Raw genomic sequence first — 20,292 nt, 5'->3', positions numbered from 1 at the left:
CACTGAAAATGTGGGATAATAAGTTTGCATTACATTCAGCTGCTAGTTTGTGTAATTTGTTATGCAGTAACAGAAAACCAATACAACACCCAGTAAAGTGATTTTTTTAAATGGTGTTAATATATAAGACATTAACTATGAGACCTGTCCTCACTTCAGGCTGGCCAGCATGCTTTTAGGAATAGGAAACCACTCAATGGAGTGGTTCTGTGCTTTTCTAGGGTGACCATTGTCTAGTCTGTACTTATAAATGAGCAAGGCCGGGAGGTCCAGCTGAGTGATCTCAGTAACTCCAGGTCTCAACGTGAAGATGCTTTTGCTTAGCTCTGCTGCCCCTGTACAATCATCAGTCGTGTCCTACTCTTCGTGACCCCGTGGACTGTAGCCCGCCAGGCTCCTCTGTCCATGGGTGGGATTCTCCAGGCAAGAATACTGGAGTGGGTTGCTATTTCCTTTGCTCTGGCCCATGTCCAGTCTGAGAAACTTGTCTGGATATGTCGACGCAGAGAGAGGCAGAGCTCAGGCAGTAGATGGAAGCCAGTGAGAGTTAGGGAAGCAACTGCGGGTAGGGCGTGAGTGGGTGGGATCTGGAGCCAGCTGCCTGGGGTGGAATCCCGGCTTCACTGCTTATAACGTGTGTGATTTAACCTCTGGGAGCCTCATCTGTCAGGACCTCATAGGGTTGTGAAAATGAACTCAGGTAACGGAAGTAAAGCGCCCAGCACCATGCCTGGGACATAAACATGCTCACTAATATGAGGGGTAGACATGGAAAAAATCACGACAGGCTCCCAGGGGTTGGGCGAGCCTCACTTTCGGAGTGGAAGCCCGCTGAGGAACGAAGGCGGGTAGCTGAGCTCCAGAGCAGGGGAGAGCACAGGGTCACTGGACCCGGCCCTGTACTAACCAGTCTAAACCATCCCCACCCCCGCAGCCTTCGTCGGTCAAATCCCTGCGCGCGGAGCGCCTGCCGCGCACCTCGCTGGACCTCGAGTTGGACCTGCAGGCCACCAGGACGTGGCACAGCCAGCTGACTCAGGAGATCTCGGTGCTGAAGGAGCTCAAGGAGCAGCTGGAACAAGCCAAGAGCCACGGGGAGAAGGAGCTGCCGCAGTGGGTGCGGGAGGACGAGCGCTTCCGCCTGCTGCTGAGGATGCTGGAGAAGCGGGTGGGTGGCGAACCTCGGGCGCACAGGGTGCGCCGCTCAAGGGAGGGCGGCGAGGGCCCTGGATGGGTCCTGCAGTTCAGTGACTCACCGAGAGTGCTCCCAGAGCCCCTCAAGCTCATCAGCAAAGGAAGCCAGCAATCCCTCCCCCAGGAGACCTGATTGACTGTTTACTGGCTGCCAGGTCCTTTTGCTGCATTCCCGTGGTTGTGTGCAAGCCCTTATTACTCACGTTTATTCCAGCAGCTGGTCCTTCATCAGGCATATTGGGGGGCACTTTATCTACGCTGGGGCACACACTTGGACAGAGTCAATAAAAATGCTGACCTGCCCTCGTGCCTGCCTACCCAATCCCACAGAGCGCGTTTCTCCAAAGGGGAGAGGAGTGGGTCCTGGCGGGGTTTTATCCTGATGAAGACGCCTGATGATACAAACCTGCTGGCGTCTCATCCCTAGGGTAGTGAGTTGGAGAGATCTCAGCGTTGCTCAAGGAAAAAGATACAACCACAAAGAGGCCAGAGCACATGATGAGTTGAATTTGGGTGGCTGCTGCTTTCACACGTGTGTATTTGGGAAGGTCTCACACTGCATGAGACACCCCCACCCCCAGCCTCCAAAGGCAGCTGTTTTGGCTCCACTGCCTAGAGGGGAGGAGGCCAGGCGAACTCCCAGGGAAAAGGGGGTTAGAGAGGGGGCCTGGATATGGAGATGATGTCACTTGGAGCACCATGAGGAGTCTTGGGTTGGAGAACTCCAAAGCAGCAGGAGTTTGGGGTCTTTTATAGCCCTGGGGTTTAACACATCTATGACTAGCAGAGGTTGGGTCCAATTTTAGGGGGTATACGTAACAGGGAGGCTCTAAAAGGCTAAAAAACAAACAAACTGCTATTTGAGCTTCATTTAAAACAATTGGATGAGTGAAAATTTGTCTTGTACACCAGTGGGCTCTTGAGCTAACAGATCCCAGACTGTGGTGAAGAAATAAACACCATCGGGCTAACACACAGAGGGCATCTTTGACTCATTCCTTTCATACCTGCCAGGATGGCTGTCCGTGGCAGAAATGACAAGCTTTTGCTTGTTTTCTCTGCACACAGCCAAGCAATGCAAGAGCACCTTCCAGAGGGTGCCTCACTGGATTGTTGGGAGGGCCATGAGCTAAAATTCCAGCTCTCAATTAAGGTGATAAGAACATAAAGCAGGGAGGTGGTGCTGGGCTTCTTAGGTCTGGACTTATGGGAGCCTCAAATTTAGTAAATCAGAAGTTCCCCAAACATTTATTTCTTTCTTGTTTATTACTTACATCAAAGTTATAATAACAATATTAAGAAAAAATAGAAAATTAGAGAAAGTTTTAAGGAAGAGAAGGAACTAAATATGTCTGTAATGGTAGCTGTCCATTACATTTATCTTGGAGCTTCCTAGTAGCCAAGGCAAAAAGAGGTAAACAAACAAGTATATTTGTGTCCCGCGTTAAGAAAGCACCTACCAAGAAAACCTGACCTTTCAAATCGTTTTGTTTTTTTTTAATAATAAATCTATCACTATCTGATGATGATTCTGTTAAAGAGATTCAAATGGTATAGCTTCATTAACCAAAATACTGTCTTCATGCTATGTTTTCAGATATGTAGAACAGAGATACTTGAGGGCTTTCTGGTTTGTTCTCTAAAGTGCTTCCTTATATTTGTATCAGGAGGGAAGGATGTATTGTTCCTCAAACCCTTGACCATAATTGCATGATTTGAAATTGGTTTCTACGATTTCTTAGTTGTATGCCGTTAAAGCAGTTTCTTAACATGCCTGAGGCTTTATTTCCGCATCTGTAATATAAATTGTTATAAAGCCTCCCTTCCTAAGTGACCCCGAGGAGCAGTGAGGTGACACTCACTTTACCAGGTAGCCCTTGCCGCCTTACTTCTGACAGGGGCACGTAGGTATTCGGTTCCCTGGCCCTGAAAACCTATCCTGTCTGACACCTGTTGGGATCACTTCCCCTCATTATCATTTGGAATAAAGAGGAACAGGAAGCATCGTGGTGCCTGTCCAGTGACTCTCAAACCTTTTAACCACAGTAGACTCCTCATTTATGCTAGAAGGGTCTCCGTGGCTGACCCATTTCTCGAGACCCTAAGGACTCTCTACTACCTCATTCTGCCCTCCAGATGGACCGAGCAGAACACAAGGGAGAGCTTCAGACAGACAAGATGATGAGGTCGGCCGCCAAGGACGTGCACAGGCTTCGAGGCCAGAGCTGTAAGGAGCCCCCGGAGGTGCAGTCTTTCAGGTCAGCAAGTGGGCGCCTGGCCAGCCGGCCTTTCCCTTCCCACCCTGCCCTCCCAGCCTCGGTCTCCTCCCCTCCATCTCGCTGCTCCCTGTCCACGCTCCCTGCTGTAGCAGAGCCCCAGCTCTCTGCAGCAGATGTCCGTCCTCTGCCGAGTCTTCCCCTGTGATCTGTGAGCCCCGCGGTGCTTCCCCCCAGCTGTCTTTATCAGTCCCCACACAACTCGACCTAATTTGTTAGATCCTTTTGTTTAATGGATGAGCCACCTGCTCCAGCCTTTCCTCTTAGCATTGCCATCACCAGTAACTGCAGAGGACGGGCCGAGGGATAAATTAGCCTGGGAGTGGAAGATGCTTGCTGGGCCTCCCTAGCACTGCTTGCCACCTGCCAGGGTCTCGGGGAGATGCCTTCTTGCCACCCCGAACCCAGGCGTGTCCTGGGCCTCCCCGTTCACAGAGGGGTTTGCATTTAGGCTTATGTTGTCCTCTTGGAAAAGGTATTCATGTTTGTATATGTGCTAAAACGCATCCCTTTGTGGAATTTAAAGATGTAAAATACACTGTCATTTGTCTAACCACACTTGGACATCTTTCCATTCTTAACCAGCAGGGAATCTAAAACAGACCACCAGTGGAAATGGCCAAGGGCCCTTTGAGACTTCAGAGGCCCCTGATTGGAACTGGAGGTGGCTGTTCCTGCTGATGTTCCCCCAAGGCAGAGATTCTCAGCCAGGGGTGACTTGAGCCTCTGGCAATGTCTAGGGACATTTTTGATTGCTAGAACCAGAGGAGGGCTGGCAGAGATGCTTCTGATGTTTTGTGGGTAGAGGCCAGGGATGCTACTAAACACCCTACCTGCACAGGATTAGCCCCACAATGAAGAAATTATCCTGCCCATAATATCTATAAAGGGAGGTTGAAAAGCCCTGCTCTAAAGGGATGGCCTGGGACTTCCCTGGTGGCCCAATGGTTAAGAGTCCACACTCCCACTGCAGGGTTCACAGGTTCAATACCTGGTCAGGGAACTAAGATTCCATGTGCCTCACAGCGTGGATGGGAAAAAAATACGTAAAGGAATGGCCTTTTTTTACAGGGAGAAGATGGCATTTTTCACGCGGCCTCGGATGAATATCCCGACCCTCTCTGCAGATGACGTCTAATCGCCAGAAAAGTATTTCTTTTGTCCCACTGATCACGCTGTGAACCTCGACTGTGGCTAAAGTTATTTATGTGGTGTTATATGAAGGTACAGAGTTATGAGTCCTCTAGCACTCTTGTCCATTTGAAGATAAACAGAATTTTTTAGTTTGGGTTCTATTGTTATTAAAAAAAAAAAAAGACAAAAAATAAACAAAAAACAAAACAAAAAAAAACCAGCATTACAATGACAAGATTGTATAGTTTGTATATTTAGGAATGTATTTTTGAGAAAGAAAATTTAAATGAACTAAAGCAGTATTAAGTTGCTGCTCTTCTTAAAATAAAGTTGTTTAGATTTTTTTTTTGTACAGATCTACCTACTAGAGGTTTCATTGCAATAAGAAGTAATGTTTGGGGGACGGTAATCCTCAAAGGATGTCCTGAAGGTGTCACAGCACAGCTGACCTTTCCTACTTAACGTATTTTGTACAATGTTTTTAAAAAGATGCACGGGAACTGTGCAGGGATTCCGAGGTGCGTCCGTGAATCTTCACGAGCTGTGATGTGTTTTTATGTGGCCGCCTGACGTGGAGCGGGCCGCGTGGGGCTGGCTGGTGACAGGCCTGCCCACGCTGGTCTCATGCCCAGTGAAGCCACTGACACGAGTGAGGGAGGGCTGTGGAGAACACCTTTCAGTTTTATCTCCATCAATAAAGTGGCCTTTCTGAACAAACGTCCTCACTCGCTTTTTCTCCCCTACCCCTGCCTTCATCAGTGTTCCCCTGGTTTTTGAATCTCCACTTCCCACTCATTCCCTCCCGGCCCATCCCCAGACCAGGAGAGTTTTGTTGTTTTTTCTTTTTGTTCACTCATATGCTCATTAAAGGAGCAAATGTCTGCTGAGCGGGGACTGCTGCAGACCTCCGAGGTCGGCCTTCAACACACAGGTCACAGAATCTTTTCCTCCTTCCTTCCTCTGAATTGAGCAGTGCAGCTGTCTTCAGAGTAGGTCGCACTACCAGCCACACCAGAATCTTGGGCCAGCAGACTTCCCTGGGGGTCCAGTGCTTATAAATCCACCTTGCAACGCAGGGGACGCTGGTTCCATCCCTGTTTGGGGAACTATGATTCCACATGCCTCAAAGCAACTAAACCCATGCACCATAACTACTGAACCCACGTGCTGCAACTGGAGAATCCATGCACCTCAACAAAAGATCTCTCACGAGACAATGAAGATCCCTCATGCTGCGGCTAAGAACTGACACAGCCAAATAAGTAAATAAATATCTTTTAAAAATACAGGGGTCTTCCCTGGTGGTCCAGCGGTTAAGAATCTGTCTGCCGAGGCAGGGGTCACAGGTTCGATCCCTGGTCCAGGAAGATCCCACATTCCTTGGGGCAACTAAGCCCAAGCCCCACAACTCCTGAAACCGATTTGCCTAGAGCCCGAGCTCCACAAAAGAAACCACCGCGCTGAGAAGCCTGCGTACCACAGTGAAGGGTAGCCCTCGCTCACTGCAATTAGAGGAGACCTGTGCAGCAATAAGCGATCAATAAATAAAAATTAAAGAAAATACAGACTCCTGGGCCCCTCCCTCAACCAGGAGGGCTCAGAGACCTGCTTTTATCCACATTCCCATGTCAGTCTTATGCACAGTACAGTTCGAGGGACCTACTGGCCTAATGTGAATGAGACAGAGGCGGAGCGGTGCAGCCCCATCCCAGCAGAAAGTCACACGGGGGACACTGATAGGAATGGCCCTCTGCAGGCCACAGAGGACCGCTGCCAGAGGGGAGGGTAGACCACGCCCCCTCCCCTTCTTGGCTGCAGAGGCTCTCCCCCACCTCCTCACTACATCCCTTACCTGGCTGTTCCTTGTGAATTATTCCTTATGTAGAAGGAACCTTTCTGGTGGCTCAGATGGTTGAGAATCTGCCTGCAATGCAGGAGACCCGGGTTCAATCCCTGAATTGGGAAGATCCCACGGAGGACAGCATGGCAACCCACTCCAGTATTCTTGCCCCGAGAATCCCATGGAAAGAGGAACCTGGCGGGCTACAGTCCACGGGGTCGCAAAGAGCTGGACAGGACTGAGTCCGACAAAGCCCAAAGGGCACTCAAGGACTATGGTAGCAAACCCTTCCACTTCTATAGGTGTTGGCATGGTCCCGAAGCTTTACTTATTTGTAACTCATGTATCTTTACAGTAGCCCTATCAGGTTGATAGTATCACAATCATTACTATTTTAGATCACTCCAACTTAAGTTACTTGCCCAACATCACACAGCTGGTAAGTGGTATGGCTGGGATTAAACCTAGAGTCCTCACTGCAATGACAAGTCTTCTTCACATTTCTGTCCCCACCAGCTGGTTCCCTCCCTGAAGGCATCCTGTATTGCCAGTTTTTCCTGTCTTTGCAGAGATGGGCAGTGCATATACAATCTTACATATGTATTCTTTTTTTCCCACCTGAAAGGGCATACTAACCAGACTATTTTAAACCTTGCCTTGTCTCACTTAGGATGATATCTGTAAGCTATTTTGTTCTTTTTAACAACCACATAGTATTCCACTGCTTGTTCAAATGAATTGAGGGACATTTATGTTGTTGCCAATTCTTTGCTTTTACTCTTTTCCATTCAGCCTTTCACAAATTACCGCCTATATTTTTATTTTTTTAACTTTTTAGTTTATTTTGGAGTGTAGTCGATTAACAATGTTTTGATAATTCCAGGTGGACAGCAAAGGGGCTCTGCCATACATATACATGTACCCACTCTCCCCCAAAGTCCCCTCCCATCCAGGCTGCCACATAACATTGAGCAGGGTTTCCTGTGCTATACAGTAGGCCCTTGTTGGTTATCTGTTTTAAATATAGCAATGTGTACATGTCGATCCCAAACTCCTTAACTATCCCTTCCCCCCATCCTTCCCCACCTGGAAACCGTAAGTTCATTCTCTACATCTGTGAGTCTGTTTCTGTTTTGTAAATAAGTTTATTTGTGTCATTTGTTAGATTCTACAGATAAGTGACAACACATTTGTCTTTCTCTGTCTGACTTCACTTAGTGTGATAATCTCCACGTCCTTCCATGCTGCCACAAATGGCATTGTTTCATTCTTTTCGTGGCTGAATAGTATTTCATTGTATATATGTACCACATTTTCTTTACTCATTCCTATGTCAATGGACACTGAGGCTCCACGTCTTATTGCCTGCATTTTTCAAATGCTCCACGTAAAACTGGAAAAGTGCCTCTCAGTCATTTCTTCTCAGTATGTTTGCTGGCTTTATTAGGCAGATCAAGGATGTAATACATTATAGGCACCGAACAGAATTTGGTCATTAATGAATGGTAGGGAACTTCTTATATTCTAGCAGAAATCATATTCTTACTGTATTCTAGATGCTCCTGGGAATAACTAACGGTAGAAGTTTGTCCTGCACCACCAGTAAGGCTTCTCCCAGGGCACTTGGGACTGGTTTTACATTTATCTAGGAGAACATGGTGAGTCATATTTATAAAAGTTCCCAACCATAAATCTACATGAAGCTAATCAGAAGTAACAAAATGACCTCAGCTTAACATTATAATAGCTTTTACCACTTGCATTTACGTAGTTCATATTTTGGTTTTGAATCTGTGATCATGAAGGTATTGGACACCTAGGAGCAGGCATCAGGCCTGTCTTGTGCACCATTTTAGCCCCAGGGCCAGAGCAGTCCTGACAGATGGCACAGCCTCAACCAATTGTTCTGTGAATGAATTAGTCTAAGACCAAAGTTCTGATTGCAGTCCTGATAAGTAATAACATGAATCTGGGAAATTTCCAGTGGTTTTATTTTTTGTTTGTTCGTGATTTTTTTGTGTTTTGTTTGTTTTTTCAGGGATTTTTGACCCTTTGACAGGCTGTCTTAATAACCAATGATTTCATTCAGAGTCTTCCAAAGCAAAGTACAGGAGGCACTGTTAGAGGGTACCTAGGTGGATTTTGTCAGAGAAGGCAATGGCAAGCCACTCCAGTACTCTTGCCTAGAAAATCCCATGGATGGAGGAGCCTGGTAGGCTGCAGTCTGTGGGGTCGCTAAGGGTCGGACACAGCTGAGCGACTTCACTTTCACTTTTCTCTTTCACACATTGGAGAAGGAAATGGCAACCCACTCCAGTGTTCTTGCCTGGAGAATCCCAGGGACTGGGGAGCCGGGTGGGCTTCCGTCTATGGGGTCACACAGAGTCGGACACGACTGAAGTGACTTAGCAGCAGCATGTTTATTTTAACTTGGCCATCGAACTCATGAATTCACGGCTACTACTCCTGAGGATGAGGATAAGCAAGCATTTAAGTTCAGAAAGGAATCGATTTAAATATGGCTATCTCAGGAAATTCCGTGGCAGTCCAGTGGTTAGGATTCTGTGTTTTCACTGCCAAGGGCAGTGGTCGAACCCTGGACAGGGAACTAAATTCCTGCAAGCCTTGTGGCATTGACCAAAAAAAATAAATTTTAAAAATCACATAATCAACAAAGAAACTTACCTGACAATGATTGAGTCAATATGTCTAGAATGGTGCTAGGTATCTGTAAGCTACTTTTCAACAACCATATAGTATTCCACTAAATGAAATGAATGAAATAACTTGAATTAACTGATGGATATTTATGTTATTGCCAACCCCCTGCTTTGACACACAGTAAAATGCCTTCATATTCGCTTGAGGCTGGCGTGACACCGGACCCAGGTGCTGCAGAGGTGGGAATAATCAGGGCCAGGGACCCTCGATGACTTCCCCACCGTCTCTCTGACAGCAGGGAGAAGACACGGAGAGGCTTTCTCCTCCTGTTGGGTCAGAACTTTGTCTTGGTCCCGTCCTCTCCTTTTCAGAAGTCACTCACTGTGCTTGGGGCAGTCCTCACTGGGAGCTGGAGGCTAAGAAAGGGGGCCTGCCCTCCCCTAGAGTTTCAGCATGCGTGGTGCCTGATTTTTTTTCACTTTAGAATTTGTTTTCAGTTACTGCGTAATTATAGGTTTAAAAAAAACCCTCAAATGCTACAGAAAGATATAAAATAAGACACCCTCCCCTCTGGAATCTACAATTAATAATTGTTAATCAGGTGGTTTCCACATAAATAATTGACCTTTATTCCTTGTTCATCATCTGCAAGCAAGAGCTGTCCCCTCCCTGCCATAAAGATGAGGAGATTCTGCCACATATTTCCCTTTCTCCTTAGCAACACCTAATTTTTGTTAGTTACATGGTTATTTTTTATGTAGTTTAAAACAGACAGTCACATTTACATGTTCCTCTGCAGTGATCATCCAGCTTCCTATTATAAGTTGATTCGAAAATTTAGAACTGTTAACAGCATTTACAGTGCAATGGTTGAAGTAAATATTATTCGCTATGGAAACGAAGTATGTTGGGTCATTAAACTTTTGTTCCAGGAAGGAAAATTCAAAGATCCAATCATCCTCTCCTTCCCTATATAACCTTCATTTCTTTCTGCTCATACTTAGTTCATTATTTCTCATTCCCCGTATCTTTATTTTTGGATTCCAAGAGCAAGTTCCATCAGTTCTACCTCCAAAATTTATTGTGAATCTATCCATCTTATTTTTCCCTGTTACCACTTTGGTTCATTATCCCTCACCTGGATCACTTGCAAACCTTCTGTATTAGTTCGCTAGTGATGCCATAACGGTCTGTCAAAGACTGGGGGGGAGGTGGGCAGTGAGGGAGGCTTCACCAACAGTTTATTTTCTCACAGTCCTGAAGGCTAGAAGTCTGAAACCAAAGGGTCTGCAGGCAAGGGTGGTTGTTTCTGAGGCCATTCCCCTTGACTTGCAGACGGCAGTCTTCTCAGTGTGTCTATACACAGTCTCCCTTCTGTCTGTCTGTGTTTGTGTCCTGTCTTATAAGGACATGCGACATATTGGATTAGGCCCCACGCTCATGACCTCATTTAAACTAATTCCCTCTGTAAAGGCCCTGGTGGTGGTTTCGCTGCTAAGTCGTATCTGACTCTTACAACCCCATGGACTGTAACCCGCCAGGCTCCTCTGTCCCTGGGATTCTCCAGGCAGGAATACTGGAGTGGGTTGCCCTTTCCTTCTCCAGGGGATCTTCTCGACCCAGGGATGGAACCCGGGTCTCCTGCATTGCAGGCAGACTCTTAACCAATTGAGCTACAAGGGAAGTAAAGGCCCTATCTCCAAATATAGCCACATTCTGAGGTAGTAAGGGATCAGGCCTTTGACATATCGACTGGGGAGAGAATACAATTCACCCTGTAACAGCTCAACTTCCTTTGGAAAGACAGAAATCTGATTTTTCTGCTACCCTGTCCATTGGTTCACACTCTGCTTGGAACAAAATGAAACACGCCGACCGCCTTCACTTACAAATTCCTATATGCTTTGGTTTTGCCAGTCTTTCCATACCCGCTCACACCGAATCCCTCTTCTTTCTGCTTTCCAGTAAGCTTAGCTCCTGTCCGAGACCATTTGCATTTGCTATCCGCTCTGTCTAGAACCCTGTTGACTGAAGGAAACAAAAAGCCCAACCAGCATGCAGGCTTTCTCTAGTTGTGGAGAGCGAGGGTGCTGTTTGTTGTGGTGAGCGGGCTTCTCACTGTGGTGGCTTCCCTTGATTCGGAGCCCAGGCTCCAGGCGCACACGCTGCAGTAGTTGCAGCACCAGGGCTCAGCAGTTGTGGTCCTCGGGCTTAGTCCCTCTGCGGAATGTGAAATCTTCCTGGACCACAGATTGAACCCATGCCCCCTGAATTGGCAGGCAGATTCTTATCCAATTATACCGCCAGGGAAGTGCAGTTTTTTAGTTTTTTTTTTTGGTCACACTGCATCTTCACTGTGGCATGTGGGCTTAGTTGACCCCGCAGCATCTCAGATCTTAGTTCCCTGACCGGGAATCTAACCTGTGTCCCCTGAATCCTGAGTTCCTTCAGGGTTCACTGTCCAGGGTGGCTGTCCTGTGATGGCCTGACGGCTGCAACCCTTTGTTTACTGATATGGCAGGAGACATTTTTCATTCACAACCCTCCTATTCATTTCATGAAGAAACATTTTTTTAGCAATGTCCTGTGACAAACTAGGTCATATGCAATTCAGGGTGTAGGAAGACATTCTAAGAGGGCTTAGGGCTTGGACACATGAGAAGAATCTATTTACAGATTCTGAATTTTTGTATACTCTTTCCTAAAAAATTTTTGCTTGCAAATTCAGTTATCTGATTCTCTTTATAGCTCTCTTTCCACAGAGAAAGGCATAACACTCCTCCCACTGCCCTGGGTATAAACTAACAGGAACTGAACAAGGTATACTTTGTCAGGAAGAGATTTTCCTCTACCCTCTAGCTTCTTTGGGCTTCCCTGTGGCTCAGCTGGTAAAAAATCCACCTGCAATGCGGGAGACCTGGGTTTGATCCCTAGGCTGGGAAGATCCCCTGGAGAAGGGAACGGTTACCCACGGCAGTATTCTTGCCTGGAGAATTCCACGGACTGTATAGTCCATGGGGTCGCAAAGAGTCAGACATGACTGAGTGACTTTCACTTCACTTTACTTCTAGGTTCTTTGAGCTGGCTGGTCTAAGAATTAAAGGGACATGAGACAGTTTAGCAGGAGAAATCACAGAAACATTTAATAATATGTATACATGGGAAAGACTCAAGAGAAATGAGGAACTCCCAAAATGGCCCAAACCCTCACCTTAAATACCATCTTCAGCTAAAGGCAAAAGAGGCAGTTGGGAGTCATGGTTTGGGAGTTCAGAGAAAAGCAATTCACATGGAAATGGAAAAGCAAGTGTTGGATAAGTAAACATTTGAGATAAGTGTGGACTGTGATCTCTAGGCCCTGCCAAGTTTCCCCCAGCACACCTAGCCCATATTCTTTGCAGAGTTCACTGTAGGTAGCTCTATGCCAGGAACAGGCCCTTTATCTAAATTCCTTAGGGAGCTGGGGACTTCTCTGGTGGTCCAGTGGCCAAGACTCTACACTCTCAATGCAGGGGGCCCAGGTTCAATCCCTGGTCAGAGAACTAGATCCCACAGGCCACATCGAATGATCCCACATCCTGCAACCAAGACTTGGCACAGCCAAATAAATAAATTTTTTAAAAAAATAAATTCTAGAGCTTCCCTGGTGGCTCAACTGGTAAAAAATAAAATTCTTTAGGCAGCTAGTTCAGTTCAGTCGCTCAGTCATGTCCAACTCTTTGCCACCCCATGGGCTGTGGCATGTCATGCTTCCCTGTCCATCACCAACTCCCGGAGTACACTCAAACTCATGTCCATTGAGTCAGTGATGCCATCCAACCATCTCATCCTCTGGCAGCCCATTCTTCTCCTGCCTTCAACCTTTCCCACATCAGGGTCTTTTCCAATGAGTCAGTTCTTTGCATCAGGTGGCCAAAGTATTGGAGTTTCACCTTCAACATCAGTCCTTCCAATGAACACTCAGGACTGATCTCCTTAGGATGAACTGGTTGGATCTCCTTGCAGTCCAAGAGACTCTCAAGAGTCTTCTCCTACACCACAGTTCAAAAGCATCAAGTCTTCAGTGCTCAGCTTCTTAGGCAGCTAATGGGGAGGTAAAAAGAAAAACTTCCTGAGTCTTCTGTTTCATAAAAAATAATCAGTCTAAAATAATCCTCACACCAAAAAGATACATTTTGAGGTAGCAAATTTTGCTTCTCTGCAACTTCAGGAGTTTCTCCTGAGGGTAACCCCTTTAGCACCAAACAAAGGAAATTTACTTAGAAGATGGCCCTTTTCCTTGCTTTATTTCAAAGGTAGACATCGATCTGTCCATCGATTTGACCATTCACCAACTCATCCATCCTTCCCTCCATCTACTTTTCTCTCTTAGAAAAATGAAAAGGTATCACACAGACATACATTAACACTTGTGCTTGGCTTAAAAATAAAAGCAAACTTTAAAAATAAAGTAAAAATGATATGAATTACTTGACTTGACAAAGAGAACTAGCTTTTCCAATTAATTAATATAGTAGACATTTTTCATAAATTGGATGAACTAAATTCACAGCTCCACAGCTTTGATGAAAATACATTAAGAACACTTATAAAAGAAACAACATGCCAGAAAATAGTTCATCACCACTATTCAAATTTGTGGAAAGAGCTTTCAGATTTCAGCTTTTAAAAGTCTGTAGAGTATGAATTTTAAAAATTCTTTTATGGGCCAAAGAGGCAAAAAAGTTTGGAGACCACTGTTTGCAGATCTGGAGCTCCTGGGAAAAGTTAACAAGACAGTTAATGCCTCTGTCTTCTCAGAACTTAAAGCCAGATTAGCTGTTTAAAATTTTAATTCAAATGTTACTGCTCAGAGAGACCTTCCCTGACCTAAGTCACTCTATCACATTATCTTCGTGGCAATTAAAACTGAGATTGTTATTTACTTTTTGGTCCGGTGTATCTATTTACTCTAAAATGTAACCTCCATGAAAGTGGGAACCTTGTCAGACTTATCCAGCTCCTGTTCCAGCGCCTGGAATAGTTCAGTCACTCAGTCGTGTCCAACTCTTTGTGACCCCATGAACTGCAGCATTCCAGGCCTCCCTGTCCATCACCAACTCCCAAAATTTACCCAAACTAATGTCCATCCAACCATCTCATCCTCTGTCATCCCCTTCTCCTCTCACCAGCATCATGTTCTTTTCAAATGAGTCAGCTCTTCACATCAGGTGGCCAAAGTATTGGAGTTTCAGCTTCAGCATCAGTCCTTCCAATAAACATTCAGGACTGATTTCCTTTAGGATGGACTGGTTGGATCTCCTTGCAACCCAAGGGACTCTCAAGAGTCTTCTCCAACACCACAGTTTAAAAGCATCAATTCTTCCACGCTCAGCTTTCTTTATAGTCCAGCTCTGACATCCATACATGACTACTGGAAAAACCATAGCCTTGACTAGATGGACCTTTGCTGGCAAAATAATGACTCTGTTTTTTAATATGCTGTCTAGTTTGGTCATAACCTAACCATAATCTAACATAACCATAACAAGGAGTTCAGTTCAGTTCAGTCGCTCAGTCGTGTCTGACTCTCTGTGACCCCATGAATCACAGCACGCCAGGCCTCCCTGTCCATCACCAACTCCCGGAGTTCACTCAAATTCATGTCCACAGAGTCAGTGATGCCATCCAGCCATCTCATTCTCTGTTGTCCCCTTCTCCTCCCACCCCCAACCTTTCCCAGCATCAGAGTCTTTTTCCATTGAATCAACTCATCGCATGAGGTGGCCAAAGTATTGCAGTTTCAGCCTGAGCATCAGTCCTTCCAATGAACACCCAGGATTGATCTCCTTTAGAATGGACTGGTTGGATCTCCTTGCAGTCCAAGGGACTCTCAAGAGTCTTCTCCAGCACCACAGTTCAAAAACATCAGTTCTTCGGCGATCAGCTTTCTTCACAGTCCAACTCTCATATCCATACATGACCACTGGAAAAACCATAGCCTTGACTAGACGGACCTTGGTTGGCAAAGTAATGTCTCTGCTTTTTAATATGCTATCTAGGTTGGTCATAACTTTCCTTCCAAGGAGTAAGCGTCTTTTAATTTCATGGCTGCAGTCACCAGCTGCAGTGATTTTGGAGCCCAAAAAAATAAAGTCTGCCACTATTTCCACTATTTCTCCATCATGATGGCATATTAATGTGCATAATAAATGCTATTGGATAAATGATTAATTTTGTTGGTTCTGTACCCATTTCACGGAGGGTTAAATGAAGCCCTTAAGAGACACAGGCTTTCGTAAGTTCCTCTGTCTAAATCCGTTGAGCACAGAGCAGCTCTGGTCCGATTCCCCTCAAATTCTTTGGTCTACTCCGAACATGAGACTCTGAAGGCTGCAGCCCTCATCCAGGCAGAAAATTCCCCGCGAGTTTTCCCTGCAGTTTCTTCAGAATTCCACCAGGGGGCAACAGAGGAGGAGGCAACGACACCCAGGCAGTCCAGCGTGGCTGGGGGGGCGGGGCCGACGAGGGCCGAAGGGGAGGGGTTCCGCTTCCGAGGGTGCTTACCGCTTCCGCTTCCGGCGACTTGGAGGTTAGGCCGCTGACGCGAGGATGGACGCCTTAGTTGCTCATTGCTCCGCGCGGCTGCTGGAGCAGGTAATACCGCATGGGGCCGGTCGGGAGGTTTGAAAGAGAGGCTCCAGGGCCCGGCTCCCGCCCGGGCAGCTCTAAAACAACGGCTACGAGCCGGAGACCGGCCTGCTCCCCGCCCACAGGGGCAGCGGAGTCCCGATACCCGGGCCTGCGCTGCCTCGGAAGTTAATGCCTTCCTAGGAACGCTTTCCGAGAGATGGAAGAGGAGGAACCCTGGGTTCCCAGGCCCGGGTGACAGTGAGGTGCAGCGAGGCGGTCACTCTCTTTAACTTCCCCAAGTCAGCATCTACAGGGGGGCTGGAGCCTGGCGTGTCGAGTCCCGCTCGTCCTTCCCTGAACACGCGCGCTGTGTCGGGGCAAGCGCGGGAACACACACAGAGGAAAGCAGGGTGACAACAGGAGCCCTAGGCCCTGTTTGCAGCTCAGCACCCGTTTTGTCTATGATACTGTGCAAGAGGAATCCTGAGAAGCCCTTGCAGTGACTGATTATCAAGCTGGGGTTTGCTTCTTGCCTTCAGTATTCGTGGGGAAAGAACTGCGAGAGCTTGTCAAGAAGTGACAGTTTCCTTACGTTCTAAGGTGCGGATGGGGAGGGGCGGGAGAATGGGGACCGCCTCATTGCTAAATCCGTCACAAGTTGGTCAAGTAAATTGTCACGTTCTTTGTTGTTTCGAGTCACATGGTCTTTTTCAGTTTAGGGACATAGGTATACTCTCAGTGGGTTGTGATCTGAATAATAGAGATGATTTCTGAAAAGTGTTTAGCTCTGTGCCTGGAACACAGTATGCTCATTTATGGCATACTTTGGTTTTGGTCTTTGCAGTAATTATGCCCCGATAAACAATCTGAAATTTAAAGTGAGGAATCTCTGCCTGAGTAATGCAGTTAGTTTGGTAGCTTTATTTCTCTTGAATTGACATGTCTTTGGTTTTGGGTATTAGAGTAAAACACCTGGTCTAGGACTTAAGACACTAGAAACAAAGAGAGAAGAAAAGGGGAAAGTCCTTTTGTATCAGAAAAGGCAAAAGCGGAGGGACTTGAACCAAAGAAACCAGCCATCTGAAGGTGATTCCATTGCAGGCTTAACACTCCTGTTCCTCCTCTCCAATACACACAAATACTTTTTTCTTACCAAGGATAGTATCGTAATGTCATCAAAAAACTCAAAGAAAAATCACAGCGTATCAAAGGGAAAGTCCTTAATTGCTATCACCTCTACCATGCTCACAGGTGGAGAGGAGGGGAGATGAAGTAAGTTTATGGTTCAGTTTATCACATCTGGGAGTTATGTCATGACTGACCAAGATGGCTGTTCTTTCCTAGGAAAAAGAGATTAAGTTTCTGACTGCTGAAATTGATCGGTTGAAAAACTACAGCTGTTCAGAAGCTTCTGCAGATTTAGAGAAGTTGCGGGAAGAAAATTTAAAATTAAAGTATCGACTGAATATCCTTCGAAAAGTGAGTATTCTGGGCTTTGGTTTCATTCTACAATTTTAAATTATTGTGTCTTTCAAGAAATCCTTGTTAGTGAAGATACTGAAAGGAATTTGGCAAAAGGACTTAAAACCTGTCCTTTCCCACTTCATTAGACGAGTTAGGAGTAAGTTGTTGGTGCAGATAATGGAGAAATTGCTGTTTTCCTTCTGAGGCCCTTTGAAATGTTTCATCATACTAAAGGTTTAGCCAGCTTAATTTTCAGTAATTGCTTATATCAAATCAAAATATTTTTAACTACACCCACAGTCCTTCTCTGCTTTAAGTTGGTTATTTTACAGTTTTATTTTTGTAAAGTGTCATATTTGTGGGAAGGTTCTTTTCCCGTTAGTATTTTGGAACATTTTTCCCATGAAGCTTGTGTTGCATTGGTTACTTCATAATCTTAATAGTGTTTATTGATTTTGTCAAAAAATTGAGCTTGCTTCCGTTGGGGCTTTAATTCTTGGCCTGCCTTTCAGGTCTGCTGATGACACATCCTGGTCGATGACCTCAGTCCCATGATTCTTCTGCTCTGTGTGTTCTCTACTACTTTCAGGCAGGCTGCACTGGCATTATACCTTTTTTCCAAAGCTTACTCTTATTTATTCATCTTAGACTCTGCCTGCCCCACTGCCTTGAAGTCTTTTTTTATTACCTACTGTGATCTCTTACGCTTGAAATAGCTTTGAGTCTTCTAAAATAAAAAAATTCCATTTCCAGGGAATTGTCCCCAAAATATCTCAACCTTTCTGATTATCTCATTCATTCTGCAGTTATGTTCACTTCTCTTATTTATTTCAAGTCAAAACTGTTGTTAAATACCTGATATATGCTGGCAGCTAGGAGGGAAAAGATACAAAAGGAAGTGTATTTTGTTGCTGTTGTTGAAGTGTAATTGCTTTACAACGTTGTGTTAGTTTCTCCTGTACGACAACTATGAGTCGGCTGTATGTGTACATACACATCCTCTCTCTCGGATCTCCTTCCCACCCCTCCAGTCCTCTGCTATACAACACATGTGTTATATCCTTCAAAAAGTGAGTATTCTGGGCTTTGGTTTCATCCTACAATTTAAGTTGTGTCTTTTTAAAAAATCCTTGTTAGCGAAGATTCTGAAATTTGATAAAAGGACTCAAACCCCTTCTTTTCGCCCTGCATTAGACAAGTTAGGAGTAAGTTGTTGGTACAGGTAATGGAGAACTTGGACTCCCTGTGCCACACAACAGGTGCTCACTAGCGGTTTTACCCATGGAAATGTGTTTCTGTTGAACCTAATCTCCCAGTTCATCCCACCCTCCCTCTCCACATTTGCATATCTGTCCTCTACGTCTGCTTACCTATTCTTGCCCTGGAACCAGATTCATTTTTCTAGATTTCACATACATGCATTATATACAATATTTGGTTTTCTCTCTCTGACTTACTATGCTCTGTTTGACGGACTTAGGTCCATCCACATCTCTACAAATCCACTGAGCTGTCTTTTTTTTTCAGGATTAAGTCTCACAGTATTTATTAGAACGACAGGTACATTTTTTCATCAATGACAATGTTAAGGTTGCTTGTGATGGTGCTCTTGTTACAAAATCACAGATTTTGAGTTATCTCCTGATGCTAATTTTCTTGTAAGTTCTGTTGTTTTAGGAGGGTTTTTTAGTTTGTTTGTTTTGCATAATGTGATGTTTCAGAATGCTTATATTGAATTGTAGCAAAGGTGCTTGTACCATATGTAATATTTCTTCACCTCATGAAACTTAACATTTTAGGGGAGAAAAGAGTATTCACCTTGAATCCTGGCTTTGCCTCTTGCCTTTATCATTTTTAGCAAGTTACTTAATCTCTAACCCACAAGGAAATGGTGATAGTAGTCACAGACTCCATTTTTGTTATGTAGGTGATGTAAGGTAATGCACATAAATAAAGCACTTGACTGCGTTCTTGACACTTGAATCACTCAAGAGTACTCAGTTCAGTACTGCTCGAATAATAGTTTACATTATCGTTGTCGTTCATATTATATATCATTGACATTTTAACTAATGTAAACACGTGATTAGTGTGTAGACAACATTTTCATTTGTGTTTCTTTGGGAGCATCTCTATTCAGTCACCAGTCATCTTGACCTGCTACATGGCAGGTACAGTGCTAGGTGCCAGAACTTTTGTTTGGTTGCTGTGTCCAACACTTCTGCAACCACATGGACTGTCACCTATCAGGATAGAACCATAAATAAGACACTTTCTTTGCAATCAGAATATTTGGAGAAATTTGAAATCTGTCCACAACAGATAATTTGGAGAAAGTATGAAAAGTGCAATAATGGAGGTAATTAATTAATTACATACCATCGTCAGTTCAGTTCAGTCGCTCAGTCGTGTCAGACTCTGCGACCCCATGAACCACAGCACGCCAGGCCTCCCTGTCCATCACCAACTCCCGGAGTTCACTCAAACTCATGTCCATCAAGTCAGTGATGCCATCCAGCCATCTCATTCTCTGTCGTCCCCGTCTCCTCCCGCCCCCAATCCTTCCCAGCATCAGACTCTTTTCCAGTGAGTCAACTTGTCGCATGAGGTGGCCAAAGAATTGGAGTTTCAGCTTTAGCATCAGTCCTTCCAATGAACACCCAGGACTGATCTCCTTTAGAATGGACTGGTTGGATCTCCTTGCAGTCCAAGGGACTCTCAAGAGTCTTCTCCAGCACCACAGTTCAAAAGCATCAGTTCTTCGGCGATCAGCTTTCTTCACAGTCCAACTCTCACATCCATACATGACCACTGGAAAAACCATAGCCTTGACTAGACGGACCTTGGTTGGCAAAGTAATGTCTCTGCTTTTTAATATGCTGTCTAGGCTGGTCATAACTTTCCTTCCAAGGAGTAAGCGTCTTTTAATTTCCTGGCTGAAACATACCATCTTAAATGAGCGTATTCTACTTCTGAGAAGGTGAGGAATAGGAAGTACCGCCGGGTTATTTAGCAGTAAGACAAAACAATCTTTACTCTGATACATTAATGTTACCTATCAGTATTTTTGACCTGTTTCATTTCATGCTTGAAAGGGTCAGCGTTTTAATG

General features: G+C 45.2%; 2 protein-coding genes and 1 non-coding gene across 4 annotated transcripts in view; all 3 read left to right on the top strand.

Annotated features, from left to right (window-relative positions):
- WWC1 (WW and C2 domain containing 1) overlaps window positions 1-5,321 on the top strand; it is a 158,923-nt gene extending 153,602 nt beyond the window's left edge. For both annotated transcript variants that reach the window (XM_088838511.1, XM_088838512.1), the window contains 3 exons: window positions 935-1,168; window positions 3,331-3,452; window positions 4,542-5,321. In XM_088838511.1, coding sequence (XP_088694637.1) covers window positions 935-1,168; window positions 3,331-3,452; window positions 4,542-4,608 — 423 coding nt within the window. In that variant the 3' untranslated portion in view covers window positions 4,609-5,321. The remainder of the gene's footprint in view (window positions 1-934; window positions 1,169-3,330; window positions 3,453-4,541) is intronic.
- Window positions 5,322-12,574: 7,253 nt separating this feature from the next.
- Window positions 12,575-12,647, top strand: TRNAE-CUC (transfer RNA glutamic acid (anticodon CUC)). Its single transcript has one exon. It is a non-coding gene; the product is annotated as a tRNA-Glu (tRNA).
- A 2,990-nt stretch (window positions 12,648-15,637) lies between these two features.
- Window positions 15,638-20,292, top strand: part of RARS1 (arginyl-tRNA synthetase 1) — a 29,466-nt gene continuing 24,811 nt past the window's right edge. The window contains exons 1-2 of the mRNA XM_055429998.2: window positions 15,638-15,741; window positions 17,062-17,196. Coding sequence (XP_055285973.2) covers window positions 15,697-15,741; window positions 17,062-17,196 — 180 coding nt within the window. The 5' untranslated portion in view covers window positions 15,638-15,696. The remainder of the gene's footprint in view (window positions 15,742-17,061; window positions 17,197-20,292) is intronic.

Source organism: Moschus berezovskii, chromosome 8 (genome assembly GCF_049115385.1).
Source record: "Moschus berezovskii isolate FMDL1 chromosome 8, NW_MosBer_1.0, whole genome shotgun sequence".
Classification (NCBI taxonomy): Eukaryota; Metazoa; Chordata; class Mammalia; order Artiodactyla; family Moschidae; genus Moschus; species Moschus berezovskii.
The sequence above is the reverse complement of the archived record's forward strand: the minus strand, read 5'-3'. Positions and strand labels throughout refer to the sequence as shown.